The 13,446-nt window shown below is 39.3% G+C and overlaps 1 protein-coding gene across 1 annotated transcript in view; it reads right to left on the bottom strand.

Moving 5' to 3' along the window:
- The window catches only part of LOC134791327 (dynein axonemal heavy chain 3), a 114,882-nt gene that overhangs the window by 100,610 nt on the left and 826 nt on the right, over positions 1-13,446 (bottom strand). Inside the window, exons 3-10 of the mRNA XM_063762344.1 lie at positions 12,048-12,245; positions 10,895-11,036; positions 10,471-10,609; positions 9,430-9,605; positions 8,797-9,000; positions 2,438-2,674; positions 1,957-2,044; positions 1,262-1,469 (exon numbers count right to left, since the gene is read on the bottom strand). Of these exons, the coding sequence (XP_063618414.1) occupies positions 1,262-1,469; positions 1,957-2,044; positions 2,438-2,674; positions 8,797-9,000; positions 9,430-9,605; positions 10,471-10,609; positions 10,895-11,036; positions 12,048-12,245 (1,392 nt within the window). The remainder of the gene's footprint in view (positions 1-1,261; positions 1,470-1,956; positions 2,045-2,437; positions 2,675-8,796; positions 9,001-9,429; positions 9,606-10,470; positions 10,610-10,894; positions 11,037-12,047; positions 12,246-13,446) is intronic.

Genomic DNA, 13,446 nt, shown 5'->3' on the forward strand with positions numbered 1-13,446 from the left:
TTAATTACATAACTCGTTTAGGGGGAGGGAGGGGATCAAGAAAATATGACATGTTGTGACAAGGAGGAGGGGGGAGTCACAAACTTTGTGACGTCACTTTAACGCTGTACAGTTAAATAACAAGTTTTTGGAATGATACTCATTTTTATTCGTTTAAACTTTCGTAATCAGTTTTAGGATATAAAACTACTAATATTTCTTTTGTAAAAAATATTTGTTATAAAATATTAATAATACCTAGTTAATTCGATTTGCCGATTTTATGCCGAAAAAATGTCACATCACAACAGAGGGGCGTGGGGGGGGGGGGGGGACGACAATCATGTGACGTAATTAATGGATGACCACTAAAGTCCAAAGGCTGCCTTTGATGGCCTGTTGGTAGGTAGGTTTCCTGTTGATTCCTCTATCTAGATACGCATTATAAATGGCACAGTCAGTAGGATCCAACTCTACTCTCTCAAACAGGGATAGAAACCGGTTTTTAACAAAAACTTCGAAATAACCTTATATTTCGAATTACTTTATACTCCAAATGTAGGACTCAGTTGTGTTTTTAGGTAACGATTAACCTTTTAACCGCCAGCAATTTTTGATCGAGCGTGCTCGTGTCGCCACCAACAGTAATTGTACCACGCAGAGTAAGGTTGGCATAGTTACGGGAGTTATATATGTGCTGTAAAAACCAAATCAGATCTTTGTCTTATTTATCAGACTGTGGCGAAATGAGCTGGATATGTAATGTCTTATAAATCAGACTCTGGCGGCTAAAGGGCAAAATTGCCCAATTAGAAATAAAATAATTAACAAAGAACGAAAAATACCGGTATCTGATCCCTGCTCTCTAAGTGGATATATTTCCAACATAAGTTAGTGCAGGCTTTTATCTAGTAGATGTACAAACAGCAACACTCCTAACTGTAAATCGGTGGACCTTGTTACAAAAGGCACAAAGTCCACCGATGTGGTAACAGGGGGGCTACCGCGAAAACCGAAATCCGCAAATTGCGGGGATCTTTCTCTTTTACTTCAATGAAGGCGTAAAAAGACTGACAGAGAAAAATGCCCGCAATTTGCGAACTTTGATTTTCGCGGTTATAGCCCAGTGTGGGCGATGGTACAGTCACCTGCAATAATATGTTACTCTTCGAAGGCCGCAAAAATATGTGACACACTCTTATGGCTCTACAAATAAGATCGTGTCAGATATTTTTGCGGCCTTCGAAGAGTAACATATTATTGCAGGTGACTGTACACTTACCAGGGTACATCATGCTGTCCACGCTCGGCAGCTGACTCCCCACGTTGATGATGCAATGGAACCACTTGGCGATATGCGTCGGCATCTGCTCCAGCGGCGGGTCGAAGGTAATGTTAGTTGAGCCGGGGTGTGCGATGGCCTTTATTCGTAGAAGTGGCCGCTTTATGTATGTGTAGTCGCGGTATTCTTGCCCGTAATCGTTGCCCTCCTGGATGGTAATGAATGAATGGATGGAAATCTTTATTTTCAGGCTATTATTGGCCCGTAGATAAATACCTATGGACCAATAGTTGCCTTAAAACTACCATACATATTATTCTACAATAATACATCTTAAAAACACACAATTATGGCTGCGATGCAGTTCGCAACCCCGCAGTGTCAGTAATATTAATATAATATTAGGTATCAATGGAAAGTAGCATTAAAACGTCATGTACTGGAATGGAAAGCACTATATAATTTACAGGTCAAGATGCATATAGAAAGTCGCCACTCCGACATAAAAAAAGTGAGCGCGGAGATAAAGAAGTTTGAATGAAGACATTCTATGAACGGTAACGACTTTTAAATTTCACACGTACAAGTAGCTACTTAACTGTTGGGTTCAAGAAAAAATGCAAATTTAAACACGTACAAAAGTTATGTTCAAACTAGCAAAAAAAACTAAAAAGAATAGGTATATATAAACTTACAAAATAATACGAGAAATACTCAGCAAAATGATAAACACTCCGCTCCACTAAATCCCGAACTTGCTTCGACATCAATCCGTGGATACATCTGAAATTACAATGTGGTCGATAATTATTTAAAGCATACATTTTGCTTATTACGCATTTTACTTTCCGGCCAACTCTTCGAGCTAAAATGGAAAACAAGAATGAACAAGAGATAGAATGGAACGAGGAACAGATTGTGACCGTTTTATATATATTCCAAATCAAGACCTTAGCTTGCTAAAGACGTATAACGGGTCAGCCACGACATTGCGCGACTGGGGACGGCGGCGGCGGCAACCATAGGTTGGAGCGAAACACAGCGATCGGACCTTTCGTTCCCACCTATGGTTGCCGCCGACGCCGTTGCCAGTCGCGCAACGTCGTGGCCGAGCCGTTAAATCGATTGTTTTCAAGAATGTTTGTCGTATCAAAAAAGAAAACATTAGAAACATACTCAAAAAACCGTTCCACTTGGAACGTAGACTCCTTCTTCTTCTTAGCCACATAAACGGCCCAATGATGCCTCATCTTAATCATAGTATCGGCCACGTCAATCAGCCAATTACCGACGAGCTCCGAACGAGAGGCTTCGCAAAACTTCTGCAGGCGCTCTGTGAACTCATGCGGGTATTGGGGGAAAGGGAGGCCCTCTTGCATCTCGTTCATGTCGCAGATCAACATATTCTGGTACCTGCGGAAAAAAGGGGTCAATAAGTAGGTACTGATACCTACTTTATTGACGCCTATGATGGCGGCACGTCAAAAATACCTATTCGTAGGCAAATCGGTTCTTCATGAGCTGGAGGAAACGTGCTGACAATTAGGAAATGCAACGAATTTTATGAACGCTTCGACAGCTGTAGGCACTTTAAATCTCAGATTTCCGCGTGAGTTTTGAGGAAAGCGTGCTTTGCGAAGCTGTGTCAAGCTATAAACATATTTTCTATCACTTTATATACACGCGAGAGAAAAAAGACTTTTCATGCAAGTTTCACTTTATTTGCACATTCGGCAACACTTCATCATCATCATCTCAGCCGAAAGACATCCACTGCTGGACAAAGGCCTCCCCAAGGATCTCTACGACGAACGGTCATTCGCTGCCCTCAACCAACGGTTTCCCGCGACTTTAACCAGATCGTCGGTCCATCTATAGTTCGTTTTTTTAGCATTAGAAAGAACTTCAAAGAAGGTAAGCGATCTTGACATATGTCTTTTAATTGAAAAACGCTTTTTAAAAAACAATAAATATCATATATATAAAATCGAAAAACCAGAACGGGATAAAAAACGAGCGAAGAAGCGAGATGGCGCCTTACAATATTTCTAAAAAAGTTTTTGACACGCATCTCGAATACGACGCACGTATGATAAGAAAAAACTGTTTAAATCTATTATCTAAATATGAGAATAGAACTAGAGCATAAAAACTATCGCTTTCGATGCGTATTTAATTTACAATAAGCAAAAGAAAATTTCATAACAATCTTCATTTTACGATGATCGACCATTTTCGGCAACTCTCGGTTAGTTTCGTTTCGGTGGTGGTACAGACAAAATTATTTGATGTGGTGCTACAGACATACCCAATGTTTATGTTTGTCATGTTGGTATACAGTTATTGCGGCGTTTTATTACACGAAGTAAAATAAAAAGTGCTGACAACCTCAACCTTAGTCTATAACCATACCATACGAGTGACTTAAATGCCATAAATGACTTATCAATCAAATTAGTATTATCGTATGATTATCGTGTTAATAATTTGTATTTTATTGTTTTAAAGTTCTTTTTGAGTTATATTATTCAGATTGACTTTCACGGCTTCGGCAAACATTACCATTCGTCCGGGAAACGGGCTGCCGAGATGGGCCAAAAATATCAGTTCAAGGGATGGTGCCCGTAATAATGTGTGTGTGATAATTAGGATTGTTCATTTTTTTTTAAATGTTCTATTTCGAAAACCATTTCGAGATATGAGGTTTTCAAACAGTTTCCGACATTTGCTGCGATATAATATTTGAGGATTGAAGATATTTCAACAAATATCCTTATGACCTTAGTTTGACCTTTCTCGTTGGCTGAATGTAAAGTCATCGCATAATAAAAGTTATCGGACCATAGTAAATCAATCCGTCACTCACGTAATTGTCAAAGTTATCATTGTCATAATGAAATTTTTCAGTTAAACCGCTGCGCTGGTTTGTTATGATTTGATTTATAATTGATACCTAAACAGTAGTTTTCGTTGCTTAATATATCAAAGACCTTGTTCCTACGTGTGGGAATGATTCACAAAAATAATTGTTCGAATCCGCGAAGACCTACGACGTGAAACATGGTGCCGTGAATTGAACTTGGAATACCTACCTACTTACACACAGTATTGCTGTGAGGATCACGTCGATGTAAGTATAAAATTAATATAATTTTACTACAATTATTTAAAAGCTCACTTTGTAGGTAGGGTCGCGGGGACCTATGTGTTTTCTGTGGTAATGTAGCCAGAGTATATAAAGGCAAACCGTTAAACAGAGATGGTGCCTACTAGAAAGAAACACTATACAAGAATACATAGTCATACTCAAAATTCAGCCTGAAACTGCTTTAAAAAGATATAATTTCTAATTTCCAGGTACATGTTGCAGTTCAAGCTGCTGATATCATGGTGGACAAGACTTAAGTTAATAGTTGTGAATAATAAAACATGTTTTTGTTTACCTACTTTTTTATTAATTTAGGAAATATATGTATATATGTTTCCCAAAAAAAAGTAACTATACATATATGTATGTTCATCATGTTCTGCACGAGCAGCTGACAATGATGGCTTCTTGTTGACGAACCAGAAGAGAAGTGTATGGTTTGTTATTTACTTACTCTGTTCCCAGGCATTATTTACTGTCGTAAAGTATTATGACGATTAATATGACGTTCGTTTCGATACAAAATGCTCAACTTTGTTCAGGGCCCAAGTGCCTTAACAAAATCAATCTCCTTCGTAGATTACGTATCCCACAGCCGTATCTAAATAGGAATCACACGATGACCTGAAATTATAGGATATAATTAGCAAAATTGGCATGTACCTAATATAGTACAATATCCAAACAATGGTGACAAGCCGGTAGAACCCACTGGGTGCTACCTTAGCAATGGACGCTTATAACGATTTTATGAATCCAATCATCTTACGAATCGAATCAGTTAAAAAATATATGATGTAACTTACATTTGTATTTTTGCTCCCCTGATTTCAGCCAAGTTATGGTTGGAGTTGGATGCTATATGGATACATACTCCAATAAAACTAAGTTATATTATATAACTTAGGCAGATTTCTGGAATCAGCTTTCACAAATTTATAGCGTAGGTATTTTGAAATTATTGATTTAGGGATTCAAAATAAACGAGTTTTCCAGACGATATTATTTATAGAAACGCGTGACACTGACATTGTAGACAGGTGACATTACAATCAATTGACAATTACAACTATTTTTTTAATGTTTGTTATTGCTTGTGCTTTATCAAATCAGCCACTACATGTAATTTACGAGAAGTCGTATCTCATATTTTCAATAAATTATAAATATTCAACCGAGCCGTGAATTAATAAATCATTCAAATTGGTATCTTAAATTAACCTATATTTTCAGAAAATAAAATAAAAATGGGGGTCTAAAAAAAATGAACAATCCTAATTATACTTTAATGACTTTACAGATATAACCAATTCGGGAACTGTTTTCTCGCGTAATACGATACGACTCGACCAGGTAGGATTTTTTCTTCTTGCTGAACAGTCCCCATCAGATATATCGGAACGGCCGAGGTATTCACAAATATCTGAACAATGTAAATTATAATGTAGTTAAAGTGCATGCTCAGATATTTTGGAGCTCAACAAGGGTTGCTCAAGATCTGCTCAACCTCGGCCATGGCGACTGGCGAGAGCTATCGCAAGACCGGGAAACATGGCGTGATCTGGTGTCGGAAGCCAGGACTCATTTTCGGTCGTTGCGTCACCGTAGCCGTCGTAAGTAATATCAATATCCAGACAGGGAAATGGGGACTATTTACGTTTGTATGAAAATGCGATTTATGGGCGGTGGTCGTACATATTCGTCTTAAGGCGGAAATTAATCTAATGAACGTTTTTGCAATTGGGCTTATAAAAAAAAAAATTTTGGGTTAGCATTTGAATCACGCATTATAGGGAGGGGCGGGGGGAAGGGTGGCATTTTATAGGGGTTGGTCACCCCTTTCAAACGACACCTGATTTGTGTCTAGGAGACGCGTAGTTTTTTTTTATAAGTGTTTGAAATTACGTGTGACGGAAGTGACGGAACGAAATACAGTGCCAGAGTCACCGTTAGGTACGACGACGAGCGAAGCAAGGAGGAGTGTTAGGTATCTTGCGTTCACAACACACCCGACTCGCTGTCAAAAAAGAAATACAGTGGTCAAAAACATGTATACGGACAAAGTACTCAAAAACATGTATACGGACAAAGTGCTCAAAAATATGTATACGAAATTTTCTAAGTCCAAATTGGTTACCCTTTTGTACGCTTTGGTTTTTTTATTGAACATATCCTCAAAAAATAAAAAAAAATATTTTCGTGGTAACTATTGATTTCCTAACTTTGGGGATGGATTCGGGGGGGTTCCTACTCCCTATATAATGCGTAATTCAAATGCAACCCCATAATTTTATGTTGAAACAAGTTTTAAATAAATATCTACGTAGATGATTTATACAATCTTGCCTTTTATCAAATCACATCATTTTTTGAGAAATTTGCGTATTCATTTATCCAAATATCGGTTACAAATAAGAAGTCCCTATCACAGTTATAAACCCTGGCAGGGTTCAATACATAATAATATCGGTATTTTAACTAAACATAAGACACTCTTTATTTCATTTAGTCTAGTTACTTATAAAAGCAGAAGAACATAAATGATCATATTAGATTCATAATTGTTACCTATTTGCCGTAACTTATTTTTAAAACGTGTTTTTCAATTAAAAGACACATCAAGATTGTTTACCTTATTTCTAATGCTAAAAAAAAACGAACTATAGTCTGTGGCCTTCCCACTATTCGGCCACGCTTACTTACACTTATTATGGCTATAGGTATATTGCGGGTGTGTAATGTTTTTAATAACAACTATTTTCGAATTTTCATTTTGCATAATTCGAATTGCATAATTTTGAAATGCAGAAATGATTATTTAATATAAAAACAAAATGAATAAGAACAAATTGCATAATTTCAGAAATAATAATAATTCAGTTGCATAGTAATGTATTTGCATAACAGGCAATCAGTATAATGATCACTTTGTATACTATTTAATGCTCATAACGTTCTTTTTCCATAAAAACCACGCACGCCTTCCAAATGTCCGTGACCCCATGGTCCCGAGAATTTGTAAGAGACAGACAAAATAATAATAATAATTCAGCCAGGACGGTACGGTCGACATTTGTCGGGCATGCCGCCGTCCCGGAGAGTCACTCAGGCATATCATTTCCGGGTGTTCTCATCTTGCTAACGGCGAGTACTTGCACAGACATAATCTCGTAGCCAGGATTATTCACCAGCAACTTGCTCTTCTATATGGCCTTGTGGACCGCGAAGTACCGTACTACAAGTACTTACCTGCGCCTGTTCTCGAGAATGGTCGTGCCACGCTCTATTGGGATCGATCTATCATCACTGACAGGACTATTGTAGCCAATAAGCCTGACATAGTGATAATAGATCGATCGCAACGTCGGGCTGTGCTCGTTGACATCACCATCCCCCATGATGAGAATCTCGTGAAGGCCGAGAAGGACAAGTCCAGTAAGTACCTAGACTTGGCTCACGAGATAACCGCCATGTGGGATGTTGATTTGACGATCATTGTCCCTATAGTCGTTTCAGTGAACGGTCTAATAGCGAAGAGTCTCGACCAACATCTTGAGAGACTCTCGCTAGGTGGTTGGATCAAGGGTCAGATGCAGAAGGCGGTGATCTTGGACACGGCGCGGATAGTCCGCCGGTTCCTCTCTCTGCGGCCCTGACCACCGGTAGCTTGGGCCTTGCCTCGCTGCTGGCGGCACCCTAGGTTAGGTTTTTTATAATGTGTTTATATGTATTTTTTTATCGTTTTGTAAGTGTTTTTATATTTTACTTTTATATTCATATTATAAATAACCTAACTTAAGATGAAAAATAAATAAATCGAAATAATTCAGCCTATACGCGCCCCACTGCTGGGCACAGGCCTCCTCTCATGATCGAGAGGGTAATAAAATGTGTACTATATAAAATAAGTCGGTTCTGGCGCTTCGCCGGCCGCTGCCGCGGCACGCTCGCTTCGCTCGCTCGGCTCGCGCGCTGTAGGGTCGCAGTTCTACCTAACACTCCTCCTCGCTTCGCTCGTCGTCGTACCTAACGGCGACCTGCCTGGTAGAATATGTAAGCTGTTTTATAATTTAGGTACATCATATTATTATATTATGTCACCCGATCATTCGTTAAAATATATACTTCTACATTTTAATCATAATAAAAACTGAATGTTATAACAAGTAAAATTATTCCTAGTGATCGTTATAAACAACGTTTTTGTGATTATAGAACATTCTGTAATTTAATTATTATAACGAATAATATTATGGATTTTGTTTCTATACATTATGTTTATTATGAGTTTTAAAAGTAGTTAAATGTAATTATGCAAAATGTTTGTATTAAAATTGAACGGCACCCGTATATTGCCTATACGTATGTACGTATCAAATTTGCCTACCTTTCATGCCACATTCTCCTCAGCTCTATAAGCACGGGGTTGCCCTCATAGTAGCGGAAGAACATGGCCTGCTTAGCGCGCACATAGTCCGAGTGCCACGGCATGGGTGCGCGAACGACACACGCCGGCCACAGGGGCGGCAGGAAGGCTATGTGCAGGCGTTCGCGTTCCGCGGGATCCTCCAAGATATAGGAGAGAATGCATCTGAAAATTGAAAATTGAGGAAATTAACGAATGAAATATCTCTCTGTGTCAGTCCAGAGTGGCTTTGAAATTGGTTGTTATTAAGAAATGACGTGTTTCGGCCAATTTTACTGTAGGTACCTACTCATTACCCGGAGATCGAGTATACATAGGTACCTATACCTAAGTAATATATACTTGGCTGTACTAGGAAAAATCGGGAGTTGAAAAAGAGGCTCGAAGAGCTTTACGTTAAAATAGTGTACACTAACCTATGACATACGTGCAATAAATACAGCATACCTAACCTATATGACATATGTACGTGCAAAAAATAAGAGTCCTACGGTTACAAGCGCGCAGCCCAACAAACAAACTCATATAAGGTATACACTAAAAATATCCAAAATAGAATTTACACTGCACTTTCAATCTCAATGATATCCATACCTTTTCATAGCCCATAGAAAGAACTCCTTTATATCAGCCAAACTTTGCCTCACACAGGCCTGGTATGTGAGAATCAGTAACCTCTTCTTGATATGTGCTGTCTGCTTGTCTACTGCAGCCTTTGCCTTTAAGTATAGGTGCTGGGGAAAGTCTGGTAGATGTTTCCCGTCAAGAGCCTGAAAGAGAATGAATATTTGAAGTAATAGTTATGTAAATCAGACGAATTAATTATTTTGTAGTTTGTAGTAATACAAATTAAAATTTCGTAGCAGCAGCAAAAATACCATCAAAATTTTCCGCGCAAAACAAAAGTCGAGCGAGAACGCGAAAGGCATCATGTTATTTTTTAATTAAAGTTGTCAAAAAATCATCTGTGAAGTTAGCGGTTAAAAACCAGCGTTAACACTGTCTGTACTTTTAGTTTGGCCAGGGACTGTCTCTCTAAAACATAGACAGAGAGAATCCCAAAATATAGCATTAAGTATAGTTTTTATTGTTCTTATTTACTAACAGGTTTGCCAAACTATATATATATATATATATATATATATATATATATCCAAGTTTATTCTTACCACGCATGATGTTTATGTAAACCTTACTAATATACGAACTACCACGTCAGTGACACCGGAGGTAGGTCAACTCAAGAGGAACCGAACCAGCCTAACATGACCCCAGTAAACGTTGCATGGTTTTCGAGTTATTAGAGAATTTTCCCCTTTGTTTTAACATTTTTAGTACAAAGGGGAAAATTCAATTTTTTTTTTCGGTAATAACTCGAAAACCGTGCAACTTTTACTGGGGTCATGTTAGGCTGGTTAGGTTCCTCTTGAGTTGACCTACCTTCGTTGACACAGTGACGTAATAGTTTTGGGACATCCTGTATAATTGACGTGCCCGCAAAATGCCCCCTAGAGTACAATGTTTGCCCATGTAACAGCGTGGTTTTTTTGTTTTTTTTTTTCCTAGCCTACTTTGGTGTCCCACTGCTGGGCAAAGGCCTCCCCTCGTGAAGCGAGGTTAACAAACAAAATTTACCGTGGTCAAGTAGTAGTTGATTCTCTCTAAATCCTTAGGATGTATGTATCTGTAGTGCTCCTCTTCGGTTATTCTCAGCATTTCTAATTTTTGATCGTCCGGATCTCTCGGAACCTCGAATTGTAATTTTTCTAAATGCCTATAAGAAAAAAAATTGTTAATGTCTCTAACTTTTAAAACCCCCTACGCTATATGCGAAAAAATCCATTTTATACTAAAAATACCATAAATGATTTTGGAAAAGAGCTGATATTCTTTAAAATGCTGGATCGATTTCTATTAAACATAGCTAAAGAGCCACCGCAAGGAAAATCGCTTTCGCGTAAAAAAAAAGCATCGAAATCGATTCATCATCAAACATATAATACTCCCCTTTTTGAATGGGGGGTTAAAAAGACAATATAGAAGACTTTAGAATCGGTACTTTTTCAAAGCGATTTCTGCTGCAGCTTCGGCGGCCTCCTTCTCTCGTCTTCTCTTCTCCCTCTTCTGTCGCCTGGCCTCTGCTTCGGCCTCTTTTCTTCTGTTATAGGCACCAGAGACCAAGTCCTCGAGTAGCACTAGTCCTATGAAGTATGAGTAAAATTTTGACTGATATCAATTTCATCACAGACCATTTCTTCTTTGGCTTGTAATAGAACGAAACTTAACGAAAATTAAAAGCTCCTGGGTGCTTAGCCAACGTGCCAATCGTTAATGCTCCGTGGTGTAGCGTAGTCATATCTCTCTATCACTCTTTTATATTAGTGCTACAGTGCCAGTTGCGTTTCGTTCGCTACCGAGCGTTAATGATTGGCATGTTGGCTACGCAGACTGCTTATTTTAGGCCCAAAAAGTGTCCGACTCCTGTAAAATTAACGCGCGCTCGTTTGTTTTATTTTTTCATTTCGTAGACTCAATCTTGTTTGTCTATGATGTGCCAGACGAAGACAAACTCTTGCTTCGAATTTGACAGCTGTCGTAGATGGCCCCGTACATTATGCCGTAGGAAACGCAGAATTTCAAAACTCGATGTTTGATTATTGGGTGACCACAAAACATGGACCATCTTCTTACGGTTTACTCGGTGGTACGATTTTATTGTAGACTTTACAAATCTAACACAATCAATACATCTTTGGTATAAACTTATACCAGCCGGCGTAGCCAACATCCCAATCGCTTACGCTCCGTAGCAATCCAAACGCAACTATCACTGTCGCACTAATATGGAAGAGTGATAGAGAGACACAAAGCATTTCGTTGTCGAAGCGATAGCGATTGCAACCTTGGCTAGGCCGGTAGTAAAATTTATTTATAAAATTATAAAGGTATAGTCACAGACAAGACATCCTCCAGACTGAGCATAGTAGCTATCTACCCCCTCTGCCACAATATACGGTAGTTTTACTCCATTTTCGAGTCGAAAGTGTCTTTGTGTGACGTCCGTGTCTTTTAACGGACCAATCACGGCACGGGACCTCGCTCACCTCGTCCCCCGCACCCCAATATTTTTAGCAGCATCAGTTTCATGAAATAATTACTCTAAACTCCGTCTAGAGGATTCCTAGTCTATGGGTATAGTAAACAACATATACCTTTCTGCAATTTCCCCTTCTCTCTTTCCTTTCTCTCTGCTTCTTCTTTCTCCCTCACCCGCTCAGCGTAGGGCTTGAGCGGCGGGAACTGGACCTCTCCGCGGGGCCCTAGGGGGCCGTAGAGGACGGGGGGCGCCCGGCGTTTTGGGGGCATGTTTATTACCCGCATGGTTTTCGAGGCCGGGGTGTAGCAGTTACCTAGATTATAGAATAATCAGTACGGATATGATGGTCGTTTTTATCTACGTGACAGCGTGATAAAACGGTGTCCGTCACTTTCTATCCCGCGGAATTAAAAAGTGACAGTTATTTTATCACGTGGATAAACCGATCCACAATACGCCTGCTAAAGATAAGCAAGGGACGGGAAATCCCCATCTTTTGGTAGGGTAGGTAGTCATATTATTAGGGCTTAGTTATACAACGGGAGCACACTGTGGGGACCGAGAGGGCCATAGACGATGGGGAGCACCCGGCGCATTGGGACCACCTCCAATGTCTAGGATGCATTTTCAGATATGATATTTTTGGATCTATTTTATATCGCGTCGTTTGGCAACAAGCATACGCCCCGCATCATGGAAAGCCGTTGCCGTAGCCAATACATGCCTTCAACTTCAGATGTCACAAGACATGACCCTTTAGAAACATGTTCTTGGTCACAAAACTTCCGTGAGACACAGACATATTAAATCTCACGTATTTTAAGTCGAAAAACGTACGGGAGTGACCCATTTTTAATATATTTAATATGTTCTTGGTCACTCTATAGTTCCTTTTTTTAGCATTAGAAATAAGGTAAACAATCTTGATGTGTCTCTTTATTGAAAAACACATTTTATAAATAAGTTACGGCAAATATGTAATAATTATGAATCTAATACGATCATTTATATTCTTCTGCTTTCATAAGTAATAGTTACTGATTTTTAAAAAGCGTTTTTCAATTAAAAGACATGTCAAGATCGCTTACCTTCTTTCAAGTTCTTTCTAATGCTAAAAAAACGAACTATAGTACAGGGTACACAATTTTTACGGTGCTGCTGTTAGGGCTGAACCCCTGGAGCCTGGCTCCCGCGGGCCGGATTGGACCGTTGTCGGCGGGCCAGATTGGAACGCTTCGCGGGCCGGATTTGGCCCGCGGGCCGGGGTTTGGAGAGCCCTGCTCTAGTATATGTGATAGCGAATGTTGATACTGATAACCGATAATGAGCTTTCGCGTGTGCAGCCCAACAATCGGTATTGGAAATGGTCACATCACTTATAGTGCGGGAGGACTGACAGATGAGCATCGCCGCAATGGCGGCGTCGTAGTGGAGCCGCGAGCGCGACAATTTTATGTCTGTGTAGTGGAGCTTCCCAAGTTATGTCTGTTTTATTGTATTAAATCCTTTATTTG

The sequence above is a fragment of the Cydia splendana genome, chromosome 6, assembly GCF_910591565.1.
Source record: "Cydia splendana chromosome 6, ilCydSple1.2, whole genome shotgun sequence".
NCBI lineage: Eukaryota > Metazoa > Arthropoda > Insecta > Lepidoptera > Tortricidae > Cydia > Cydia splendana.